At 45.6% G+C, this 24,181-nt stretch overlaps 1 protein-coding gene across 2 annotated transcripts in view; it reads left to right on the forward strand.

Moving 5' to 3' along the window:
* Positions 1 to 24,181, forward strand: part of SMC5 (structural maintenance of chromosomes 5) — a 266,453-nt gene that overhangs the window by 34,304 nt on the left and 207,968 nt on the right. For both annotated transcript variants that reach the window (XM_075317886.1, XM_075317896.1), the window contains exon 4: positions 21,030 to 21,192. In XM_075317886.1, coding sequence (XP_075174001.1) covers positions 21,030 to 21,192 — 163 coding nt within the window. The remainder of the gene's footprint in view (positions 1 to 21,029; positions 21,193 to 24,181) is intronic.

Raw genomic sequence — 24,181 nt, forward strand, 5'->3', positions numbered from 1 at the left:
GGCAGCTACCTGGTCTAGTCTGCACACTTTCACGAAACACTATCAGGTGCATACCTATGCTTCGGCAGACGCCAGTCTAGGTAGGCGAGTCCTTCAGGCGGCGGTTGCCCACCTGTAAGAGGGGGCTGTTTTCGGCTCTTTTTATCGAGGTATTCTTTTACCCACCCAGGGACTGCTTTTGGACGTCCCAATTGTCTGGGTCTCCCAATGGAGCGACAAAGAAGAAGGGAATTTTGTTTACTTACCGTAAATTCCTTTTCTTCTAGCTCCTATTGGGAGACCCAGCACCCGCCCCTGTTCCCTTCGGGCTGGTTGTTCTTTTGTGTACACATGTTGTTCATGTTGAATTGTTCTTTTGGTTCATGGTTTTCAGTTCTCCGAACATCCTTCGGATTGAATTTACCTTAGACCAATTTATAAGTTTCCTCCTTCCTGCTTTTGCACCAAAACTGAGGAGCCCGTGATGCACGGGAGGGTGTATAGGCAGAGGGGAGGGGTTACACTTTTTAAAGTGTAATACTTTGTGTGGCCTCCGGAGGCAGAAGCTATACACCCAATTGTCTGGGTCTCCCAATAGGAGCTAGAAGAAAAGGAATTTACGGTAAGTAAACAAAATTCCCTTCTTTTTTTTAGAAAGCCTCCTTTTTCTAAAAATGAACATGACCATATGGCTAATACTTGCAAAGTTGTGTTTGAACAAACCATAAGGCTATGTGCGCACGCTGCTTTTTTTTGCCGTGTTTTTGCGGGTGCAGTTTTGGTCTCAAAATTTCCCCAGCAAAGTCTATGAATTTTAATTTTTGCTGTCCGCACATTACAGTTTTTTTTTTTGGCTGCATCTTTTTGGTGACCACTACAGCATGTCAATTCTTTTTGCGTTTTTCACTGCATTTTTCACCCATTGAATGCACTGGACAAAACCACAGAAAAAAAAAACACATCATAAAATGCGCAAAAACGCATGTTTTGTGTGTTTTTTTTTTTTTTTTTATGCGTTTTTGCTGCAGGGTGGGAAGGGTGATCTACGTTTTTGGGGGGTAAACTTTCCCAACCTGTGTTTCCCAAAGAATAAGCCCTATCTCGAAAATAAGCTTTAGCACATTTTCAGGGCCCCAAAAATATAGTTCATTGGTCCTGTCGGAGCTTTCGTCCATATTTCCCCACAAAACGGGTTTCGGACGCATGCGCCGACAGGGCCATTGACTATAATGGAGCAGACAGATTCAGCGTGTGCTCTGTTTTGCACCGTTTTCGGGCATATACGCTTTCTGCAGGCGGCCACCAGATGGGACCACTGTGCGTAGGTAAAAACGCAATGTGAAACCAGCCTAAGACAGTGTCCTATTTTTGGGAAAACACGGTCTGCTAAAGCCCCTTCTGGTCACATGGGTATGACCTCACACAGGTCCTGTAAGTGAAAAAGTGAATCAATGGTATACTACTTATGCTAATTCTAACAGGGGGTGGGGATAAGTATGAATACCCCCCAGATATTACCTGTTCTGATTCAGGGAACGAGGAGGATCAAAAAATGCGGAATCCCAAAAAGGTAACAGAGTGGCTGGAAACGTAATGGACTGCAGACCTAATCCTGACACACAACTAGAAGTAGCCGTGGGACGAGCCTACGATGGCCTGGACGCCTCGACAAAGCTGGAGAACTAAATAATCCCACAGATAGATATAAGATAGCTAATCTGCCTCACAGCAGTCCCCAAAGATATAGCCCCCCACATGTAAAGGCTACGGTGATATAGAAAAACACAATACAAAGCCAGAAAGGACTGATTTCAGCAAAGGTGAGGCCCAAACTATCTTTATAGGAAAGGATAGAAAAGAGCAACTGTCTCCAGCCATAAAAACCCTAATATATACCAGCACTTTTGATAAAAATCCTGAGGTCACACAACCTGTCCCCTACTGTATCAGCACTCTATTACTGGGATCCAAAAACACTAATACAGATGAGGGACTGAATTAATACCAAGCATGACAAACACAATACCTTGCAGAATCGTGAAGCTAAGTATACAGACACTCCCAGCAATGAATGATCCCATTTCCTTCATTTTCTCATTGCTGCGGCCAGGGCAGGGCCGGATCCGTGTCTGAGGTGCGGTGAGGTCAGACGTGGGTGAGCTGTGGATTCCATTACAGACAAAATAGGAATCAAGCCTTAGTATTAAAGCAGAAAAAAACACCAAGAAAGTGGAAAACAAACAGTAGAGGTACAAAGACCACTTATTTAAGAGGAGTTCTGGTAGTGAGCAGAGCTCGTTACAGAATGTTTTTAACATACAGGAGACATTGACCACCGGCAAGTAACAAGAGAAAACTACTCAGTTAAATAGCCCAATCTGACCCTGATTGCCAGTCCTCCACAGGTGTGTAGCTTTTACTCCACATATCAACTGCACTGCCAGCACTGACCATAAGAGGGAGCTCCAAACTGGAAAATGTACTTACAACAATTATCTAATTTTCAGCTGCTATCACTCAAGCAGCTGTCGATTTTATAAAGTTTACTTTCTTGGATTTCAAAACCTATACATACGAGGTGACCACTAGAGGGATGTAGAGAATCAGCCTAATACTGTCAGTATACTTAAAGAAGGAAAGGAGTGCACCAAAATTATATGGCGATAACATGCAAATGGGGTGCTAAGAGTGCAAAAAGGAAAGGCATGTAGGGTAAAAAGGAGAAAAAGAGGTTGCACATAAACCATGCACAGCCCAAAATACAAAATAATGCAAAAGCCTTTATTGAACACGAGTATAAAAACAATTAAAATGCAAAGCTGCATACACAATAACCCATACCCTGAAATTACACCGAGAGGTGGTATATTCACAATGACAACAACAATGATTGCAGATAAATCACAGGAGTATAACCCCAATATAGCAAGTACGTGACAATTAACCCCTTCACGACCGCGGGCAGTAAAATTACGTCCTATTTTAACGTGACTTAACGACCAGGGACGTAATTTTACTGCCTAAAGTTCATTTGATTGCCGTGGCCATAGCAACGGCTTTCAAATGATGTCCCCTGCTGTTTCTTACAGCAGGGGACCTTTGCTTGACCCCAGGGGGGTGGCATCGCCAACCCCCATCGACGATCGATGTGATTGGCTGTTCAAATCTGAACCGCCAACCACATCATTCGCACTGATTTCGGCAAAAATAATGCCCGAATTAGTGCAATACTATGAGATCCTGCTATGAGATGCCATAGCAGCTACAGCAGATCATAGGTGGATATCAAACATGCCTCCCCCAGCCCCTGCAGCACTGATTGGAGCGATCGTGCTATGACGCGTAATCGCTCCAATCAGTGTGCAGTGAGGCGGTCTGATCTGCAGGTGGCCGCCCTCCCCAGGCCTGTGCTGGTCTGGGGAGCCTCCCCCAACATGTATGCAGCGTGGAGTGGCTGGTACTTGTGGTACCACGCCACCGCTGCCGCCGCTAATGTCACCGCTTCTGCGCCTGCTCTAGGTGAGTATTCCACTCCCGTTATGGCCCCTGCGCGCTCCCGTTATGGCCCTTGCGCGCTCCCGTTATGGCCCCTGCCCGTGCCCCCCGCGGTCTGCCCCCCCACGCCCCTATCTGCCCCCCGACATTCCGATCTGCTTCCCCTGCGATCTGCCTGCCTCCTCTGTCATCTCTATTCTGCTTCCTTCCTTCCTTCTTTGCTTCTCCGGTATCCCCCTCTGCTCTCCCGCGCCCCCCTCTGCTCTCCCCTTGACGTCCTCTTACCTGCCTTCACTGGCCCGATCACATCTGCCTCCATCTCTGGGTCCTTCATCCTGGGTCTTCTGCTGATCTGTCCAACGTCCTGCCTGCGGCTCCTGTACAGCTGTCTATCGCGCTTGCCTTCTGTTCCTCCTGCTACTCCTCTGGGTACTGTGAGTATAACTTTTTTTTTTTCCCTGTATCCTGCCCATTTTTACACCTAATCTGTCCGTGCATCCCGCCGAGCACTGATCACGGATGCAGATAACGGATCTGCATCCGTGGTCAATTTTTGGCGTGACTTTTTTTTTTTCCGTATCCCCAACGCGTTTTGTATCGCATTTGTCTGTGCGTCCCGCCAATCGCTGATCAGGGATTCGGATAACGAATCTGCATCCCTGCTCAATTTTTGGCGTGACTTTTTTCCGTATCCCCGACGCTTTTTGTATCGCATCTGTCCGTGCGTCCCGCCGAGCGCTGATCAGGGATGCACATAACAAATCTGCATCCCTGCTCAATTTTTGGCGTGACTTTTTCTTTTTTTCTGTATCACCGACGCTTTTTGTATCCCATCCGAATGTGCGTCCTGCATCGGTCGATCAGTGCACTGCGTCTGTGCGTTTGAAAAGTCAAATGGCGTTCGTTCTCTTCTGAGCCCCATCATGCGCCCAAACAATTTATTTCCACCACATATGAGGTATCTGCGTACTCAGGAAAAATTGCACAATACGTTTTATGGTGCAGTTTTTCCTGATACCGTTGTAAAAAAAAAAAAGCTACCTGGTTGATGCAAAAATTTTGTGGTAAAAAAAAAAAAAAATTTCACGGTTCAATGTTATCAACTTCTGTGGAGCCCCTGGGGGTGCAAGGGGCTCACCAAACATCTAGATAATTTCCTTGAGGGGATGGGGTCACTTGTGAGGGAGCTCCACTGTTTAGGCACCATAGGGGGTCTCCAAACATGACATGGCGTCCGCTAATGATTCCAACCAATTTTGCTGTCAAATGGTGCGCTTTCTCTTCTGAGCCCTGCCATGCGCCCAAACAATTACTTTCCATCACATATGAGGTATCGTCATATTCAGGAGAAATTGCACAATACGTTTTATGGTACATTTTTTCCTGATACCCTTGTGAAAAAAAAAACTACGTGGTTCAAGTAACAGTTTTGTGGTGAAAAAAAAAAAATTGTATTCATGGCTCAACATTATCAACTTGTGTGGAGCCCCTTGGGACTCGCTAAACATCTAGATAAATTCCTTGAGGCGTCTAGTTTCCAAAATGGGGTCACTTGTGGGGGAGCTCCATTGTTTAGGCACTTCAGGGGGTCTCCAAATGCAACATTACGTCAGCTAATGATTCCAACCAATTTTGCTGTCAAATGGTGCTCTTTCTCTTCTGAGCCCCGCCATGCGCACAAACAATTACTTTCCACCACATATGAGGTATCTGCGTACTCAGGAGAAAATACACAATACATTTTATGGTGCATTTTTTACTGATACCCTTGTGAAAAAAAAAAGCTACCTAGTTGAAGCAAGAGTTTTGTGGTAAAAAATTTTTTTTTTCTTTTCACGGCTCAACGTTATAAACTTCTGTGAATCCCCCAGGGGTTCAAAGTGCTCACCAAACATCTAGAAAAATTATTTGAGGGCTCTAGTTTCCAAAATGGGGTCACTTGTGGGGTAGCTCAATTGTTTAGGCACCCCAGGGGGTCTTCAAACCCGACATGGCGTCCACTAATGAGTGCAGCTAATTTTGCAGTCAAAAATTCAAATGGCGCTCCTTGCCTTCCGAGCCCTGCCGTGTGCCCAAACATTTGATTTCCACCACATATGGGGTATCTGCGTACTCAGGAGAAAATGCACAATACATTTTATGGTGCATTTTTTCCTAATACCCTTGTGAAAAAAAAGCTACCTAGTTGAAGCAACAGTTTTGTGGTAAAATGTTTTTTTTTTTCTTTTCACGGCTCAACGTTATAAACTTCTGTGAAGCCCCCAGGGGTTCAAAGTGCTCACGAAACATCTAGAAAAATTATTTGAGGGCTCTAGTTTCCAAAATGGGGTCACTTGTGGGGTAGCTCAATTGTTTAGGCACCTCAGGGGGTCTTCAAACCCGACATGGCGTCTGCTAATGAGTGCAGCTAATTTTGTGTTCAAAAATTCAAATGTCGCTCCTTCCCTTTCGAACTCTGCCGTGCGCCCAAACAATTGATTTTTACCACATATGGGGTATCAGCGTACTCAGGAGAAAATGCACAATAAATTGTAGGGTGCACTTTCTCTTTTCTCCCTTGTGAAAATTAAAATTTTATGGCTAAAGTAACATTTTTGTGTTAAAAAGTAAAATTTTCATTTTTTCCTTCCACATTGCTTTGGTTGCTGTGAAGCACCTAAAGGGTTAATAAACTTCTTGGATGTGGTTTTGAGCAGAGTGAGGGGTGCAGATTTTAGAATGGGGTCACTTTTAGGTATTTTCTGTCACCTCGGCCTCTCAAAGTCACCTCAAATGTGATGTGGTCCCTAAAAAAAATTCTTTTGTAAATTTTGTTGGAAAAATGAGAAATTGCTGATTAACTTTGACCCCTTCTAACGAAAAAAAATTTCTTTGTCGCTCCATTGGGAGACCCAGACAATTGGCTGTATAGCTTCTGCCTCCGGAGGCCACACAAAGTATTACACTTTAAAAAGTGTAACCCCTCCCCTCTGCCTATACACCCTCCCGTGCATCACGGGCCCATCAGTTTTTTGCTTTGTGTTGAAGGAGGCACACATGCACGCAAGCTCCACATTTTAGTCAGCAGCAGCTGCTGACTTTATCGGATGGAAGAAAAGAGGGCTCCTAACAGGGCTCCCGGCATGCTCCCTTCTCACCCCACTCTGGTCGGCGGTGCTGTTAAGGTTGAGGTACCCATTGCGGGTACAAAGGCTGGAGCCACATGCCGTTATCCTTCCCCATCCCTTAGGGGCTCTGGGAGAAGTGGGATCCTAACCGGTCACCATGCACTGGGACCGGGCTCCCTCCGCAGCCCCTGGGGGAATCTGACGGACAGGAGATCGGGTATCGTCAGGGGACGTCAGCGGTGAAGGCCCTGCTACTCTGAGGTACTCTGTGTCCCCTTGGGGACGGCGCATAGAGCGCCTGTGTAACAGAAGCTGCAGCGGCTGCTGTGTGTTTTGACACCTCCAGCTCCACCGCCGGGACTACCGCGCCGGCCGGGTTAATAACTTTAGTCCCCGGCTTCTGCGGCCTAGTACCGCATACTCCCGCCCCCGGGCCTGCCAGTCAGGGGTAAGGGCGGGACGCTAGACTGGACGTCAGCGGTGAGGGCTGGAGCATACTAGGTATCCTCCTCCCCCCTCACTGAGCACCGTGGGGCACCAGATTCCCGCACTTTCTGAGGCACGCCCACGGCTCCCTCCTCCTCTGAGAACGCTGGCAGCCATTGCTATCTGCACTTCTGCCGGTGGAGAACTTCAGACCGAGCTCCAGCTCTGGGAGGCCCAGGCAGGGAATCTGGTGGACACACAACCGCTGAGGGCGGTCGGTAAGCTGCACCGGTTACTGGTGCTGGCCCCCCCGGGTGCCGAAGAGTATATATAGATATATCCATATACTGTATACATTGCTCTGTTCGGCCGCATTATTTGCTTTTGGCTATATACCCTCACTGATTGCTCTAAGAGGAGACAACAGCATGTCGTCCGCAAAAAGCAAGGGTGCCAAGGCACAGGCTTATTTTGCAACCTGTACCTCTTGTGCGGCTATGTTACCTGCAGGTTCCACCTACCCTCATTGTGTGCAATGCTCGGCCCCTGTGACACTCACTCAGCCGGAGCCTCAGCCACGGGTGGGACCCCTGGCCCAGGTAGAACCACCGGCTACCACTGTCCAGGTGGCAGGGACAGAGTTTGCAGTGTTGGCTGAGAAACTTTCTGAGTCACTTTCACAATCCATGGCTCAGTCTATGGATAGATGGTCTGCTAAGATACTAGAAGCTTTGCAGTCCAGACCTGTAACACAGGCCCCGGGCACTGTTGATTCATTGCCCCCAGGCCCTCCTCGGTCGCAGCAGCAAAGTGCTCCTGGGGTGACTACTAGGTCCCACGGTGAGGACTCCGACACGGACCGCAGTCCCAGACCGGCTAAGCGGGCTCGCTGGGAGCTTCCCTCGACTTCTTCACACTGCTCAGGGTCTCAGCATGAGGACTCTCTGGAGGATGAAGCGGAGGTGGCAGATCAGGGCTCTGATCCTGACGCTGCTCTCAATCTTGATACACCTGAAGGGGACGCCATAGTAAATGACCTTATAGCGTCCATCAACCAGGTGCTAGAACTTTCTCCTCCAGCTCCACCGATTGAGGAGTCAGCTTCTCAGCAGGAGAAATTCCAATTTAGGTTTCCCAAACGTACACGTGCGTTTTTCGATCACTCCAACTTCAGAGATACAGTCCAGAAACACCGAGCTTTTCCGGACAAGCGCTTTACTAAGCGCCTTAATGACACACGTTACCCTTTCCCCACTGACGTAGTTAAGGGTTGGGCTCAGTGTCCCAAAGTGGATCCTCCGGTCTCTAGTCTGGCGGCTAGATCCATAGTAGCAGTGGCAGATGGTTCATCGCTCAAGGATGCCACTGACAGGCAAATAGAGCTCCTGATGAAATCCATCTATGAAGCCATAGGCGCGTCTTTTGCTCCGGCATTCGCAGCCGTATGGGCACTCCAAGCTATCTCAGCTTGTCTGTCTGAGATTAATGCAGTCACACGTGCCTCTACTCCGCAGGTTGTGTCTTTAACCTCTCAGGCGTCGGCTTTTTCGTCCTACGCCATGAACGCCGTCCTGGACTCTGCGGGCCGTACAGCGGTAGCATCCGCCAATTCAGTGGCAGTTCGCAGGGCCATGTGGCTACGCGAATGGAAGGCAGACTCTGCTTCCAAGAAGTTCTTAACCGGTTTGCCATTTTCTGGCGACCGTCTGTTTGGCGAGCAATTGGATGAAATTATTAAACAATCCAAGGGAAAGGACTCGTCATTACCCCAGTCCAAACCAAACAGACCTCAGCAACGGAGGATACAACCGAGGTTTCGGTCCTTTCGGCCCTCAGCCACGTCTCAATTCTCCACGTCCAACAGGCCACAGAAGGGCCAGAGGAACTCTGCTTCATGGAGGTCTAAGTCACGTCCTAAAAAGACCGCCGGAGGAACCGCCCCCAAGGCGGCCTCCTCATGACTTTCGGCCTCCCCAGACCGCATCCTCGGTCGGTGGCAGGCTCTCCCGCTTTTGCGACGCCTGGTTGCCACATGTCCAAGACCGATGGGTGAGAGACATTCTGTCTCACGATTACAGGATAGAGCTCAGCTCTCGTCCTCCGACTCGTTTCTTCAGAACATCTCCGCCCCCAGAGCGAGCCGATGCTCTTTTTCAGGCGGTGAACACTCTGAAGGCAGAAGGAGTGGTGATCCCTGTTCCCCTTCAAGAATGTGGTCGCGGTTTTTACTCCAACTTGTTTGTGGTGCCAAAAAAGGACGGATCATTCCGTCCCGTTCTGGACCTCAAACTGCTCAACAGACACGTGAAAACCAGACGGTTCCGGATGGAATCTCTCCGCTCCGTCATCGCCTCGATGTCCCAAGGAGACTTCCTAGCATCAATCGACATCAGGGATGCTTATCTCCACGTGCCGATTGCACCAGAGCATCAACGCTTCCTGCGTTTCGCCATCGGAGACGAACACCTTCAGTTCGTGGCACTGCCTTTCGGCCTGGCGACAGCCCCACGGGTCTTCACCAAGGTCATGGCAGCAGTGGTGGCAGTCCTACACTCTCAGGGACACTCGGTGATCCCTTACTTGGACGATCTTCTAGCCAAAGCACCCTCCCGGGTGGCATGCCAACACAGCCTGAACACTGCTCTGGAGACTCTACAGAGGTTCGGATGGATCATCAATTTCCCAAAGTCAAATTTGACACCGACCCAATCGCTCACTTACCTCGGGATGGAGTTTCATACTCTCTCAGCGATAGTGAAGCTCCCGCTGGACAAACAGCGTTCACTACAGACAGGGGTGCAATCTCTCCTTCGAGCCCAGTCTCACCCCTTGAGGCGGCTCATGCACTTCCTAGGGAAGATGGTGGCAGCAATGGAGGCAGTTCCATTTGCGCAGTTTCATCTGCGTCCACTCCAATGGGACATTCTCCGCAAATGGGACAGGAGGTCGACGTCCCTCGACAGGAACGTCTCTTTCTCGGGCAACCAAAGCCTCTCTTCAGTGGTGGCTTCTTCCCACTTCCCTGTCGAAAGGGAAATCCTTCCAGCCCCCATCCTGGGCTGTGGTCACGACGGACGCGAGTCTGTCAGGGTGGGGAGCGGTCTTCCTCCACCACAGGGCTCAGGGAACCTGGACTCAGACAGAGTCCTCCCTTCAGATCAATGTTCTGGAGATAAGGGCAGTGTATCTAGCCTTAAAGGCGTTCCAGCTGTGGCTGGGAGGCAGGCAGATCCGAATTCAGTCGGACAGCGCCACGGCGGTGGCGTACATCAACCACCAAGGCGGCACACGCAGTCGTCAAGCCTTCCAAGAAGTTCGGCGGATTCTGCTGTGGGTGGAAGCCACAGCCTCCACCATCTCCGCAGTTCACATCCCGGGCGTAGAAAACTGGGAAGCAGACTTTCTCAGTCGCCAGGGCATGGATGCAGGGGAATGGTCTCTTCACCCGGACGTGTTTCAAGAGATCTGTTGCCGCTGGGGAACGCCAGACGTCGACCTAATGGCATCCTGGCACAACAACAAGGTCCCGGCAGTCATGGCACGGTCTCAAGATCACAGAGCTCTGGCGGCAGACGCATTAGTGCAGGATTGGTCGCAGTTTCGTCTGCCCTATGTATTTCCCCCTCTGGCACTGCTGCCCAGAGTGTTACGCAAGATCAGGTCCGACTGCCGCCGCGCCATCCTCATCGCCCCAGACTGGCCGAGGAGGTCGTGGTACCCGGATCTGTGGCATCTCACGGTGGGTCAACCATGGGCACTACCAGACCGACCAGACTTGCTGTCTCAAGGGCCTTTTTTCCATCTGAATTCTGCGGCCCTCAACCTGACTGTGTGGCCATTGAGTCCTGGATCCTAGCGTCTTCAGGGTTATCTCAAGAGGTCATTGCCACTATGAGACAGGCCAGGAAACCAACGTCCGCCAAGATCTACCACAGGACGTGGAGGATCTTCTTATCCTGGTGCTCTGATCAGGGTTTTACTCCCTGGCCGTTTGCCTTGCCCACTTTTCTGTCTTTCCTTCAATCCGGATTAGACAAGGGTTTGTCTCTCGGCTCTCTCAAGGGACAGGTATCTGCGCTTTCCGTGTTTTTTCAAAAGCGTCTAGCCAGGCTTCCGCAGGTACGCACGTTCCTGCAGGGGGTTTGTCACATAGTACCACCTTACAAGCGTCCGCTAGAACCCTGGGATCTTAACAGGGTGCTAACGGCTCTTCAGAAACCACCTTTCGAGCCGATGAGGGATGTCTCTCTTTCACGCCTTTCGCAGAAGGTGGTCTTCTTAGTGGCAGTCACATCACTTCGGAGAGTGTCTGAGCTAGCAGCGCTGTCATGCAAAGCCCCCTTCCTGGTGTTTCACCAGGATAAGGTGGTTCTGCGTCCGGTCCCGGAGTTTCTCCCGAAGGTGGTATCCCCTTTTCATCTCAATCAGGATATCTCCTTACCTTCTTTTTGTCCCAATCCAGTTCACCAATGTAAAAAGGATTTGCACTTGTTAGATCTCGTGAGAGCACTCCGACTCTACATTTCTCGAACGGCGCCCCTGCGCCGTTCTGATGCGCTCTTTGTCCTTGTCGCTGGCCAGCGTAAGGGGTCGCAGGCTTCCAAGTCCACCTTGGCTCGGTGGATCAAGGAACCGATTCTTGAGGCCTACCGTACTTCTGGGCTTCCGGTTCCTTCAGGGCTGAAAGCCCATTCTACCAGAGCCGTGGGTGCGTCCTGGGCATTGCGGCACCAGGCTACGGCTCAGCAGGTGTGTCAGGCGGCTACCTGGTCGAGTCTGCACACTTTCACGAAACACTATCAGGTGCATGCCTATGCTTCGGCAGATGCCAGCCTAGGTAGGCGAGTCCTTCAGGCGGCAGTTGCCCACCTGTAGGAGGGGGCCGTTTTACGGCTCTTTTTATCGAGGTATTCTTTTACCCACCCAGGGACTGCTTTTGGACGTCCCAATTGTCTGGGTCTCCCAATGGAGCGACAAAGAAGAAGGGAATTTTGTTTACTTACCGTAAATTCCTTTTCTTCTAGCTCCTATTGGGAGACCCAGCACCCGCCCCTGTTTCCTTCGGGCTGTTGTTCTTTTGTGTACACATGTTGTTCATGTTGAATTGTTCTTTGGTTCATGGTTTAGTTCTCCGAACATCCTTCGGATTGAGTTTACCTTAGACCAATTTATAAGTTTCCTCCTTCCTGCTTTGGCACCAAAACTGATGGGCCTGTGATGCACGGGAGGGTGTATAGGCAGAGGGGAGGGGTTACACTTTTTAAAGTGTAATACTTTGTGTGGCCTCCGGAGGCAGAAGCTATACACCCAATTGTCTGGGTCTCCCAATAGGAGCTAGAAGAAAAGGAATTTACGGTAAGTAAACAAAATTCCCTTCTTTGTTTCGAAAATTGCGCTGATGTAAAGTAGACATGTGGGAAATGTTATTTAGTAACTAACTATTTGACATATTTCTCAAATTTATAGGCATAAATTTTCAAAGTTTGAAAATTGCGAAATTTTCGCAAAATTTCATAAATTTTCACAAACGCAAAAAATATCGGCCTAAATTTACCACTGTCAGGAAGTACAATATGTCACGAAAAAACAATCTCAGAATCGCCAGGATCCATTGAAGCGTTCCAGAGTTATAACCTGTCAAAGTGACACTGGTCAGAATTGTAAAAAATGGCCCGGTCATTAGGGTGTTTTAGTGGCCGTGGGTGAAGGGGTTAATGAAGCATCCCTGTAGCCAAATGACAGAAGGCAATCCAAATGGCAGAGGAAAAGGAAATATAAATGAATGATGTCCACAATATGCAATCATACAATCAAACCAATGGTTAAATAGAAAACTGAAACATGAAGTTCATTCAGTAGCCAGCCAAGATGGAAAGCGGGACAGACCAGAGCTCTGCAGGCAAATGGAACATACCCCAGGTAAACCAAGATGAATGCAAGGCAAGATGGACTGGACACCTAGAGGTGCATCATGGGTAAATAACCAAGGAGAGGGGATGGAGGAAAAGCTCCTGTGTCCAAGGGGCAGGGTGGGTGGAGTGGTATGCAGAGGCCCAGCACTGGCTTTAGCTTATGTACGAATCCTGGTGATTGGTTCCCTTTAATTGGTTATGTTTTTATGGTGTTCATTCTGCTGTAAAATTGATCTGGCAATAATTTTTATCCAGATAAGTACAATTCCTGTGAAGAGTTGCCATTTTTCTATACCCATAACACTTTCCATTGATGTGGCCTGAGCTGTCGATTTCTTTGATACCCTTTTGGGGTACACAAGATGTTTTGATCATTTATTACTTTTTTTTTTTTTTTATGGAATCAATTTTTTTTTCTTTTTACAGTTTATATCAGTTAGGGTAAAGTAATTTATGTTTTGATAAATAAGGTTTTTGTGACTGTGGCAATACCAGATGTTTATTTTTTGATATCTTTAATTTTCATGGGGGAAAAGGAGAGATTCAAAAGTTTTTTTTTTTTTTTTTTTCTTGTTTTTTAGCTCTTTAGTTTTAGTTCCCTAAACTGCTTCACGCCTTTTGATGTGTATGTCAAAATTTGTGTCTCTGCATTTGATATGGGCCGAGCCTGCATCATTCCCTGCACATGACTGATGGTTTAATCATGCCTCAAGAAGCTGCGGGTGGATCGGAGATAACACATGCCAGCCGGGGGGGGGTCACCATTCTCCTTTCACATTGATGTGCCTTTGATGTTATCGCGGGGCTTCGATGAGTTGTCCTGTTAGCCAGGGGTCAGCTTATGATCTCTGTCTGTCATTACGATCCTTCTGTGAACACTGGCTGACTGCCAGTGTTTATAGGAGATTATTAATGCAACATTTTAGAAGAATTTTTTTTTTTTTTCATTTTGCATTAATTACTATGTAGCATCTGAAGGGTTAAAAAAAAATTCAGTTTTGAAGTATTTAAGGGGTGCACTTTTATATTACTTTTGGGAAATTTCCCATATATAGGCCCCCAAATTCCATTTAAATTTGAATAGGTCCCTAAAGAAAATTGGTTTTGTAAGTTTCTTGAAAAATGACAAATTGCTGCTAAAATTGTAATGCTTTTAACATCCTGAGAAAATAAAATGTTTCAAAAGTGGCGCAGATGTAAAGTAGATATGTGGGGAAATGTTGTTAATTATTTTCTATGGCATAACTAACTGGTTTAAGAATATAAAAATTTAAAGCTTGAATATTTAAGAAATTTTCAACATTTTTGACAAAATTCACACCATTTTTACAAATGAATGCAAAAATATTGTAATACCGGCGTCCCTGCACTGACCCGCCTCCTCTTCTCAGCAGGGTTGACCATATACTCGCCATCACGGCCATCCTGTTTACTGCCCTGCTCCTTCTGTGGTCCCCAGGGCCTGCGCACGTCGCACATGTCTCCTGGCAAAGTCACTATTAAGGGGCAGTGCACGTACTCAGAAAGTGTTCCACAGCCTACGGCTGAAAGGCACTGGGTATTTAACACACCTACCCATGTAGGGAAGTTCCTAAGCAATTGGGTTCCTTATGAGCTTGAGCCTATCAGTACACCACTCTGCTCTCTGCCTTCTTCTGTAAGCCTGTCACCAGTACTGGTCATGTTTGCCTCCTGTGCTAGGCCTTCCTGTCTGTTCCTGAATCCTTTTTGTCTTCGTCCTGTACTCTCCTGAAAATGCTCCATCCAGTCAGCCTCCACTGCCTGCCCTGCCAGTGTCCATACCTGCGTCCCTGACCTTTGGGGAAGCTGCTGCTATACCGGGGACTGCCTTGTAGTGGTATCTGGTGTCTACCAGCAGCCCAGCCCATCCTTCCCATCAGAGGCTCTGGTGAAAACCTGGTAGACACTTAGTCACGACCGTCCAATGTAAGCCCGGTCCGTGGTGCAGAGGGTCCACACCCCTAGCATAACAATTTGCTCAGGCCATGGCCCCCGTTGACTCCAATCCTCTAACACTGTTTTGAGTTATTTCTGTAGATGACTCACCAATGAGAAAAGCAGGATCCAATCCTGACCTAGTCAGTTAATTTCCGTCTGAACTTTCTGGCACTGAGCATTTCTCCTTCACCAGCCCATGTTGCACCTAACTCAACAGCTACTTCTCAGCCTGCAACCCTCGCACTCTGAGCCGGCCCACGTCTCGCCACCCCAGCATGATTTGACGGTGACCCTAAACTATGCCAGGAGTACATCAACCAGTGTACGTTGCACTTTGAGCTGCTTTCCCACCAGTTCACTTCAGATCAGGCAAAGTGCCCTTTTAGATGTCCCATCTGGGAGGAAAGATTCTTTCCTGGGTCACCCCCCTATGGGAGAGAGGAGACCCCGTCATCTTGGACTTTTAGGTCTTCTTGGGGGCCTTCAAGAAAGTCTTCAGCGAGCCAGGTCGTGTCTTCTATGCAACATCCTCTCTTCTAAAGTTGTGTCAGGGTAGTCGGACCATGGATCAGTATGCAGTGCAAATCTGTACGTTTTTTGGTAGCTGGGATGAAATAATGAGGAGCTGGTAGCCATTTCCTGGGAGGGCCTGTCTGGGAGGATTAAGGACAAACTGCCTGTGATTCCTCCCCTACCCTTGATGATCTCATCTCCTTGGCTGCCCAGATTGTTCTCAGGTACCAGGAATGAGACATCCAGGTGGCACGCAAGAGACAACAGCTGAATCTAGCTCCATCCTTCCAGAGGCCTTTAATCTCCCAGACTTCCGCGTACGTAGCTGCTTCGCAACTGATGCAGGTTGATCGCGTCAAGCTAACAAAGTCATGGCAGGAGCATTGTCGTGCCAAAATACTGGGCTTTTTCGGCGGTGTTGAACATCTCATCCATTCTTGTCCCATGAAGTCGAGAAACTCTCAAACCTAAGGTCTTGTGGGGAGGCTGCCCAAGGCGAGGTTAACTGCTCCCCTCTGTTACCGTTAACTCTGCCAGTGTCCATGTTTTGTGGAGATGTCTGACTCTCTTGGAGACTGGATAGTCAGGAAGCTTCCTGCACCAAGCTGTGGTGGATAATTAACAGATTCTTGTTCAATATCTCCAAAGTCTTTTGCTAACGTCTGTCTATGTAAAGACCTTATCAGAGTCCGTACACCTTCCCACGGAACAAGTAAAACTCCAGGTCGGAATGTTGCATATAGAGAAGTAATCCTTTCTGGTGCTTCCAAACCTATCACACCCTTTTCTCTTGGGCCTGATTTGGCTCCGTACTCCAGAACTCATTTTGGACTGGAAATCCGGAGGGATGAGTATCTTTGTTCGCATATGCACGCTGCTGCTCTATTCAGTCTTGGCGAACGTCATCAGTCCCATTACTTTGAATGGAGCAGCAGAGTGTTCCCTGCGGATTAACAAATTAACACCCTGCCACTGGACAGGCGATAATTACGTTGTCATCATTGCCCTTTAGGAATACAGGAAATATTTGGAATTATATGCTGTAAATCATGCAGAATTGTGACTGCAAAATAACAAATGTTTGTATTGCACTTTTCTCACAATGGAGCGCATTAGGACAGTAAAATAATCAGCTTGGCACAGTGTCCTTTGTTGGGGAGGTGAGTGTGTTATTTGTTTTTTAAATTCCAAATGGCATAGGTAAGTTTTGAGTCTTAATTTGAATCTGTCCAAGGTTGATATTGCTTATTTTTCTAAGTACAGTGGAACCTTGCTTAACGAGAACAATCCGTTCTGGGACTGTGCTTGTTAACCAAGTTACTCGTTCAGCAAAGCAAAATTTCCCATAGGAAATCATTGCAATGCAGACAATTCGTTCCACCAACGGTGTTAAATGTCCCATCCTTGTCCCCTATTCTGTCATTCCACACATGCACAAACACGTACAAACACACACGCACATATTATATGCTCACCTTACCTTCCGTTCCATCGCCGGTCTCCTGGGACTTGCTGTTCTCTGGTACGGGGCCGGGCTGTGTATCGGGTTACCATAACGACAATGGAGGAACTTCCGCGGCTAGAGCGCTGACGTCAGAGGCAGAGCCGCTTGCCTCTGATTGGCCAGTGCGCTGCCTTTGAGTAGCGTCTGACAGGAAGTTCCTGCTTTGTCGCTATGGATGCCGATGCTCAGCCTGGAGTGGAGCGGAGCGACGAACTACAGGACCCAGGAGGCTGGCGATGAAACGGAAGGTACACTATATTATATTATATTACATTATATACTCACCTTACCTTCCATTCCATCATGGGCCTCTTGGGTCATGTAGTTCGTCGCGATGTACCCGGGAACTACAAGAACCATGAGGCCGGCGGTGGAATGGAAGGTAAGGTGAGAATAATACTGTGTGTGCGTGCGTGCGTGCATGTGTGTTTGTGTGTGTTTGTGCGTGCATGTGTGTGTTTGTGTGGACTGCAAGTGCGGGTTAGAGCACGGTGGATGTACGGAACCGAAAGTGTGTGCAGTGAGGATTTCACTCGTACAGCAAAGCTTTCTCGTAAATCGAGTTACAAATTTACAGAAAGTTTGCTTGTTAAGCAAAATTCTCGTTAAGTGGGTTACTCGTTAAGCGAGATTCCACTGTAGTTGGGGTTGCATAAGAAAAGCTTCTGCCATGAAATGTTTCCTGCCATATCCCAGGTACAAACAGTTTATTCATGTCTGTTGATCTTAATAGTTGACAAAGTGTAGAAATTCAGTAGATCCTACAAGAAGCTGGGGCCTAATTTGTTCATGACTTTAAAGGACATCAGGCAAATTTTGAATTATTCTTCATTTTTAAGTCAACCAGTGCAATGGGTGACGGATTGGTGTTTTTGGAGTATGTCAAGGTTGATTGAGTATTACACTGGTCAACGCAATTTTTCTGGCAAAAGGTTTTAAAACATTTTAAGTCAATTTTGCCTGCTGATTACAAATATGAATTCCGTTTTTGGCTATCACATCAGGATTTCCAGATATTTTCAATTTTTGATGAAAATTACTCATATCGAATGTTTTATGATAAAAACACATTATTTTAGGTACTACATTTTGTTTATTTGTAATCAAGGAATAACAAAGATTACAAAGTCTATGTACAGCAAATCAAATATACAAGAATTAAACAACAAAATATAAAAACACAAAAAAATGGCACACAGATGAATGGCAAATGGCAGTTATTTGAACTTTCTTTTCTTGGCTGATCTGTGATGTACAGCTTCTGGGTTGTCTCTCCTCAACCTCCATCAATAGTCAGCCATCATTTGTGAGTCCCACCGGCCTTGATACCGTTCTCCCATTGTTTTAATGTCCTGATGAAATTGCTCCATTTGTTCCTCGCTCACATCCACAAGGTTCTCTGGGAAAAAGTCCAAATTACTGTGTAAATAGTGAATCTTGATACTCATTCTACATCCAATATTTCGCAGACTCATTAGTAGTTCTTCCACAATCTCTTCATAGTTGTCTGCTTTCTTATTCCCTAGAAAATTCTGCACCACATTACAAAATGCATTCCAAGTTCTTTCTTCTGTCTCATTCATTGATGTGATAAAATTTGGGTCTCTAAGTGTCCTTATTTGAGGTCCATCAAATATTCCAGCCTTTTTCTTCTCTTCACTAAGACCAGGAAAAGTTGAACATATATAGTTAAAGCATTCTCCACTGTGATTGAGAGCTTTGACTAACTGCTTCATCAATCCAAGTTTTATGTGCAAGGGAGGAAAGACCATGTTCTTCCTAACCACTAGAGGATCATGGATGACATTCTTATTGCCAGATGCCAACTCTGTCCCTGAGGCCATTCAGTTTTCACCCAATGCTCTGCTGTAGCTCTACTGTCAACAGTAGCACAGAAATCAAGGGTGTTTTTGTACCCTCCTTGCAGACCCAAAAAAAGTTAACCATTTTCAAATCAACACAAATTAACCACCCATGAACATTACAAGTTTTACAGAATGACCTATTGGTACAGAGCCATACTTATTTCCATTGGGTAACTGAACACATTTTAAACTTCTTTTGGAACTATCAATAAAAAGCCTCCAATCCCTTGAATCATATGCTGGAAGTCCCATAAAGAGAAGTAGCCCTTCAACATCTGTACAGTAGACAAGCTGGCCATCTGAATGGAAGTTCTTATGCAGTTCTCCTTCCCTGTTACGATAAAATGAGACACTTGTTCCGGGTTTCAACATTCGATTCTCTTGTAGTCTTGAAGCCAATAGTTCAGCAGACTCTTTTGGTAGATAAAGATCTCTAACCAGATCATTCAAAGCAGACTGAGTAAACAGAATTGGTTTGTCACAATTTTCATCACATGGCTGAAAAATATCTGGACTTTCTTCTTCATAAGTATAACAATGTGAGGAGAGATCTGTGTCAACGTTTTCTGGAAGCGCAGTATATTTTGGAACAGGTATGTCTTCACTATGGGCAACTGGTTGAATAGCTGAAGGGATACTCTGGTATTGCAAATATTGCTTGTTTTTCTTATTGAAACCTCTTACATCGACAAGGCAGAAATAGCAGTCTTCTAAATGATTTGGTGGTTCTCTCCAAACCATAGGAACTCCAAACTAAAGTTTAGCATTCTTTCCTTGAGACATGATCTCAAGCTCTCAATACAGGTTTTGCACACTTTGTGAGGAGCCCAATGCTTGTCTTGGTCTCCACGTTTTACTTAGAAGTACGCAAAATACACCCTCTTAACAAAGAGAGTAATGTTGCGCCTCTGAGTCTTCACAGTAAAGTTTCCACAGATGTAACAAAAAATATTTGGATCATTTGAGCACTGTCTTCTGCGAGATGTAGAGGCCATTGTTATAACAGCAAAACATCCTGCAGAGAAATACAAGATAAAAGTTGTTAGCTACCTGAGTTGTTCATTGAATTTCTGCCCCCCCCACACCTTAGGTATTGATTCACAAACAAAAAATAGAAAAACAGCAGGATAAAAAAACTATCAAAATTCATTGAAAATTTCAATAAATAAAACAGTACATGCACACGACTGTTGTGTACATTTAAAACTGTTTGTTTACTTTCTTATAACAAATGGGAATTATGCATGTTCAAAGAAAACAAAGATGTTCTCACATTTATTGGGAGACTAAATGAAAACTAAATTTACCTTAGTGAACCATAAAAACTGGCACTTTTGATACACTACTTATATTTTTCATGGAATTCATGAAAATGGGATATATACCTATAGTGCAAAAACGTGATGTGATAGAGAAATTATAAGATCAGATTTGAATTCAGCACCCTCAAATTAGTCTAAAACTGTTCTTAAAGTCTATGCCAGAAAATATTTTTTTTTTTTGTAGACCAGTGTTATCCTAGCTGTGACATTTTGGAATATGTGAAAGCAATGCATTGCTTTATCTAAGAGGTCTATGTACAGGGCTTCACATTAGTCCAGCTGGGAGGTCATGAGGGTATGTACCTGTGCTGACGGGTCTTCTGGTGATGTTGCCCCAAGACAAGGATCTGACGAAAAGAACCTCAGCTTTGTCAGGGTTCAGTTTTAGCCACTTGGCATCATTCATCTATTCTAGGAGTTTTGCTGACTGGGAATTTATAATATTGCACCTCTAGATTGACTCAAGATAAATTGCGTAATGCATTTGACAGTTTTTAGTTCTAAAATAAATCTTCCTTATTTAATATTACAATTCCAATACCTTCATGACAATTGCATATAGTTGCACAGCCATCCGTTCAAAAAAGATTGTGCAGTGGTTAGGTATGTTTTTATTATGTTTCTGGCACTGAGAAAAACTCTGAAAAATGTTCAGAATGTTGTTGAAAGTCTAAAAAAGTGAAGGAAAAAGCATGTTACAGATGCCCTTGTTCTGATGCTTCATCTGGTTTTCAGAAAAAAATTGCAGGTGGACATTTTATAACATTTTTTTTATCTGTAGCAGTACTAAATATTTTCAGTATATTTTTTACATTTACCCAGCACAGTTAATAACCACCAATGTGAAATAACGTCCTAGATTATGAATAATGGATGTTTTAGATTTTCATATTTTCAATATTCATTATTAGTTGTTTTTCACAATTTAGTATGTCTTTGTTATTTAGTTACAGGGCTTCTGGAAACTTGATCCTCACTCGTGAAATTCAAGTATCAAACAACCAGTCGACATGGTACATCAATGGCAAAAATGCCCCTTTAAAGATGGTTGAAGAGCAGGTGGCAGCATTGAACATTCAAGTGGGAAATTTCTGCCAATTTCTTCCACAGGTAAACCTATGTTTCATTTATAAAGTCATTAAAGGGAACCTGTCAGGTGCAATATGCACCTAAAACCACGAGCAGTTCTGGGTGCATATTGCTAATCCCTGCCTAACTATCCCTGTATCTAGTAGCTTTACCTTAGTTTTGTGAGGCATTCGTTGTCCTGGAACATCAGCTTGTGTCCCTTGCTGTATAGTGTTCTCCCATTCTCCAGCAGCTCGGTCTGTTATTAGGTTGGGTGCATATTTCTAATCTCTGCCTTACCGTCCCTGTATCTAGTAGCATACATAACGAGATCTTTAGAAAAAGTATTTCTAAAGATCTTTTATCTTATGGTAATGAGCGTGGGGACTAGTCCCAAGGATGTTATATCCCCCGACTAATCCGCCCTCTTAGTATGGTAGCATGCCCATGGGTGTACTAACGTGCTACTCAATGCAGCATCACCAGCGGTGACACGAGTACTTGTGTTAGCTGTGACCACGCTTCTGATTGCCTGTCACTTCCAGTCATGCGCAGTATACCTCTCTGAAATCGGGACGCGTACACCCGGCTTCATACTGTGCATGACTGGAAGTGCCTGGCATTCAGAAGCACGAACACAGGTACTCACGTCACCGCTGGTGATGCTGAATTGAATAGCATGTTAGTACAGCCCTGTGGGCGTGCTAACATGCTAAGAGGGCAGCTAGTCGAGGGATATAACACCCTTGGGACTAGTCCCCGCGCTCATTAGGATATTATAAAGAATCTTTAGAAATACTTTCTCTAAAGATCTCTATCTATGCTAGTGTATACAGGGACTAATAACACAAAAAAAACTTGATTGCGGAATCACTAACACAGCTGTCTCAAGGCCGTACCGGCACGCCCTTAAAACTGAGCGAAAACAATCGAACCAAAAAGGACTTTGTGTGCCATTTGATAATTCATACATAGTTAATGTGACCCAACACACATTTATTGCATATAAAAAATGTTTTTTATTGCATACAAAATACATGGGTCACCATAGTATACTGTATATACGATTTAAATATAAAAACAATTTGATCAGGGTGAAATGGAGAGAAAAGGAGATTACTCTGATTATCTTTACTCCTGTGAGGAGAACATATACTAACTCCACTTGATGTGAACCAGGAGATAAAGATAACAATACCAGAAAAAGGTGAGCTCACCAAGGATCCAGTATAGCAAAAAAGTATATAGTAACTGCCATGCAGCAAAAACTACTGGGGTTAACCTTCAAAAGTCACTTTGTGAACCATTCCATTGAAGATTTTGCTTTATGTTTGGGATCATTTTCTTGTTGGAAGACAAATCTCCCTCCCAGTCTCAGGTCTTTTGCAGACTCCAACAGGTTTTCTTCAAGAATGGTCCTGTATTTGGCTCCATCCATCTTCCCATCAATTTTAACCATCTTCCCTATCCCTGCTGAAGAAAAGCAGGCCCAAACCATGATGCTGCCACCACCATGTTTGACAGTGGGGATGGTGTGTTCAGGGTGATCAGCTGTGTTGCTTTTACGCCAAACATATCGTTTGGCATTGTGCCCAAAAAGTTTGATTTTGGTTTCATCTGACCACAGCACCTTCTTCCACATGTTTGGTGTGTCTCCCAGGTGGCTTGTGGCAAATTTTAAACACTTATTATGGATATCTTTGAGAAATGGCTTTCTTCTTGACACTCTTCCATAAAGGCCAGATTTGTGCAGTGTACGACTGATTGTTGTCCTATGGACAGACTCTCCCACCTCAGCTGTAGATAATAATAATAATAATAATAATTTTATTCATTTATATAGCGCTATTAATTCCACAGCGCTTTACATACATTGGCAACACTGTCCCCATTGGGGCTCACAGTCTAGAGTCCCTATCTGTATGTCTTTTTGGAATGTGGGAGGAAACCGGAGAACCCGGAGGAAACCCACGCAAACACGGGGAGAACATACAAACTCCTTGCAGATGGTGTCCTTGGTGGGATTTGAACCCAGGACCGCAGCGCTGCAAGACTGCAGTGCTAACCACTGAGCCACCGTGCCGTAGATCTTTGCAGTTCATTAAGAGTGATCATGGGCCTCTTGGCTGCATCTCTGATCAGTCTTCTCCTTGTTTGATATTGTATTTTTGAGGGACGGCTGGGTCTTGGTAGATTTGTAGTGGTATGATACTCCTTCCATCTCAATATGATCGCTTGCAGAGTGCTTCTTCTAATATCTGTATGACTGAGAGGAGAAGTTATAAAATAAAAATGGTGTTCAAAGGGAACCAATCACCAGGATTTTCGTATATAACCTAAAGCCAGTGCTATACTGGCAGTATCAAGCTGATTCTATACATACCTGTAGTGGTCAGCTCAGATGTTTAGGTTTTGAAATTCAAGAAAGTAAAGTTTATAAAATCGGCAGCTTCTTGAGTGACAGCAGCTGAGGAGCAGATAATAGCGGGGGGGTGTATTCATACTTATGCTAATTCTAACAGGGGGAGGGGATAAGTATTATACCATCAATTTACTTTTACACTAGCAGGAACTGTGTGAGGTCATAGCCATGTGACCAGAAGGGGCGGGTCTCCAACCAAGAGAAAAATGTTGATTTGTGGTATCCGCTTTGTTGGCTGAGGCCCCGCCCCTTCTGCTTACATGGGTATGACCTCACCACAGGTCCTGCAAGTGAAGAGGGGAATCGATGGTATAATACTTATACTAATTCTAACAGGGGAAGGGAATAACTATGAATACCCCCCCAGATATTATCTGATCATCAGCTGCTGTCACTCAAGAAGCTGCCGATTTTATAAACTTTCTTGGATTTCAAAACCTAAACATCCGAGCTGACCACTACAGGTATGTAGAGAATCAGCCTGATAGTGCCAGTATAGCACTGGCTTTAGCTTATAAACGAAGATCCTGGTGATTGGTTCCCTTTAATTCTGCTCTGCAGTCAGTATTCCATGATGTGTCCAGTTTAACATGTTCAAACTGGAGTTAA

This window comes from Anomaloglossus baeobatrachus, chromosome 1 (genome assembly GCF_048569485.1).
Source record: "Anomaloglossus baeobatrachus isolate aAnoBae1 chromosome 1, aAnoBae1.hap1, whole genome shotgun sequence".
Taxonomy (NCBI): Eukaryota; Metazoa; Chordata; class Amphibia; order Anura; family Aromobatidae; genus Anomaloglossus; species Anomaloglossus baeobatrachus.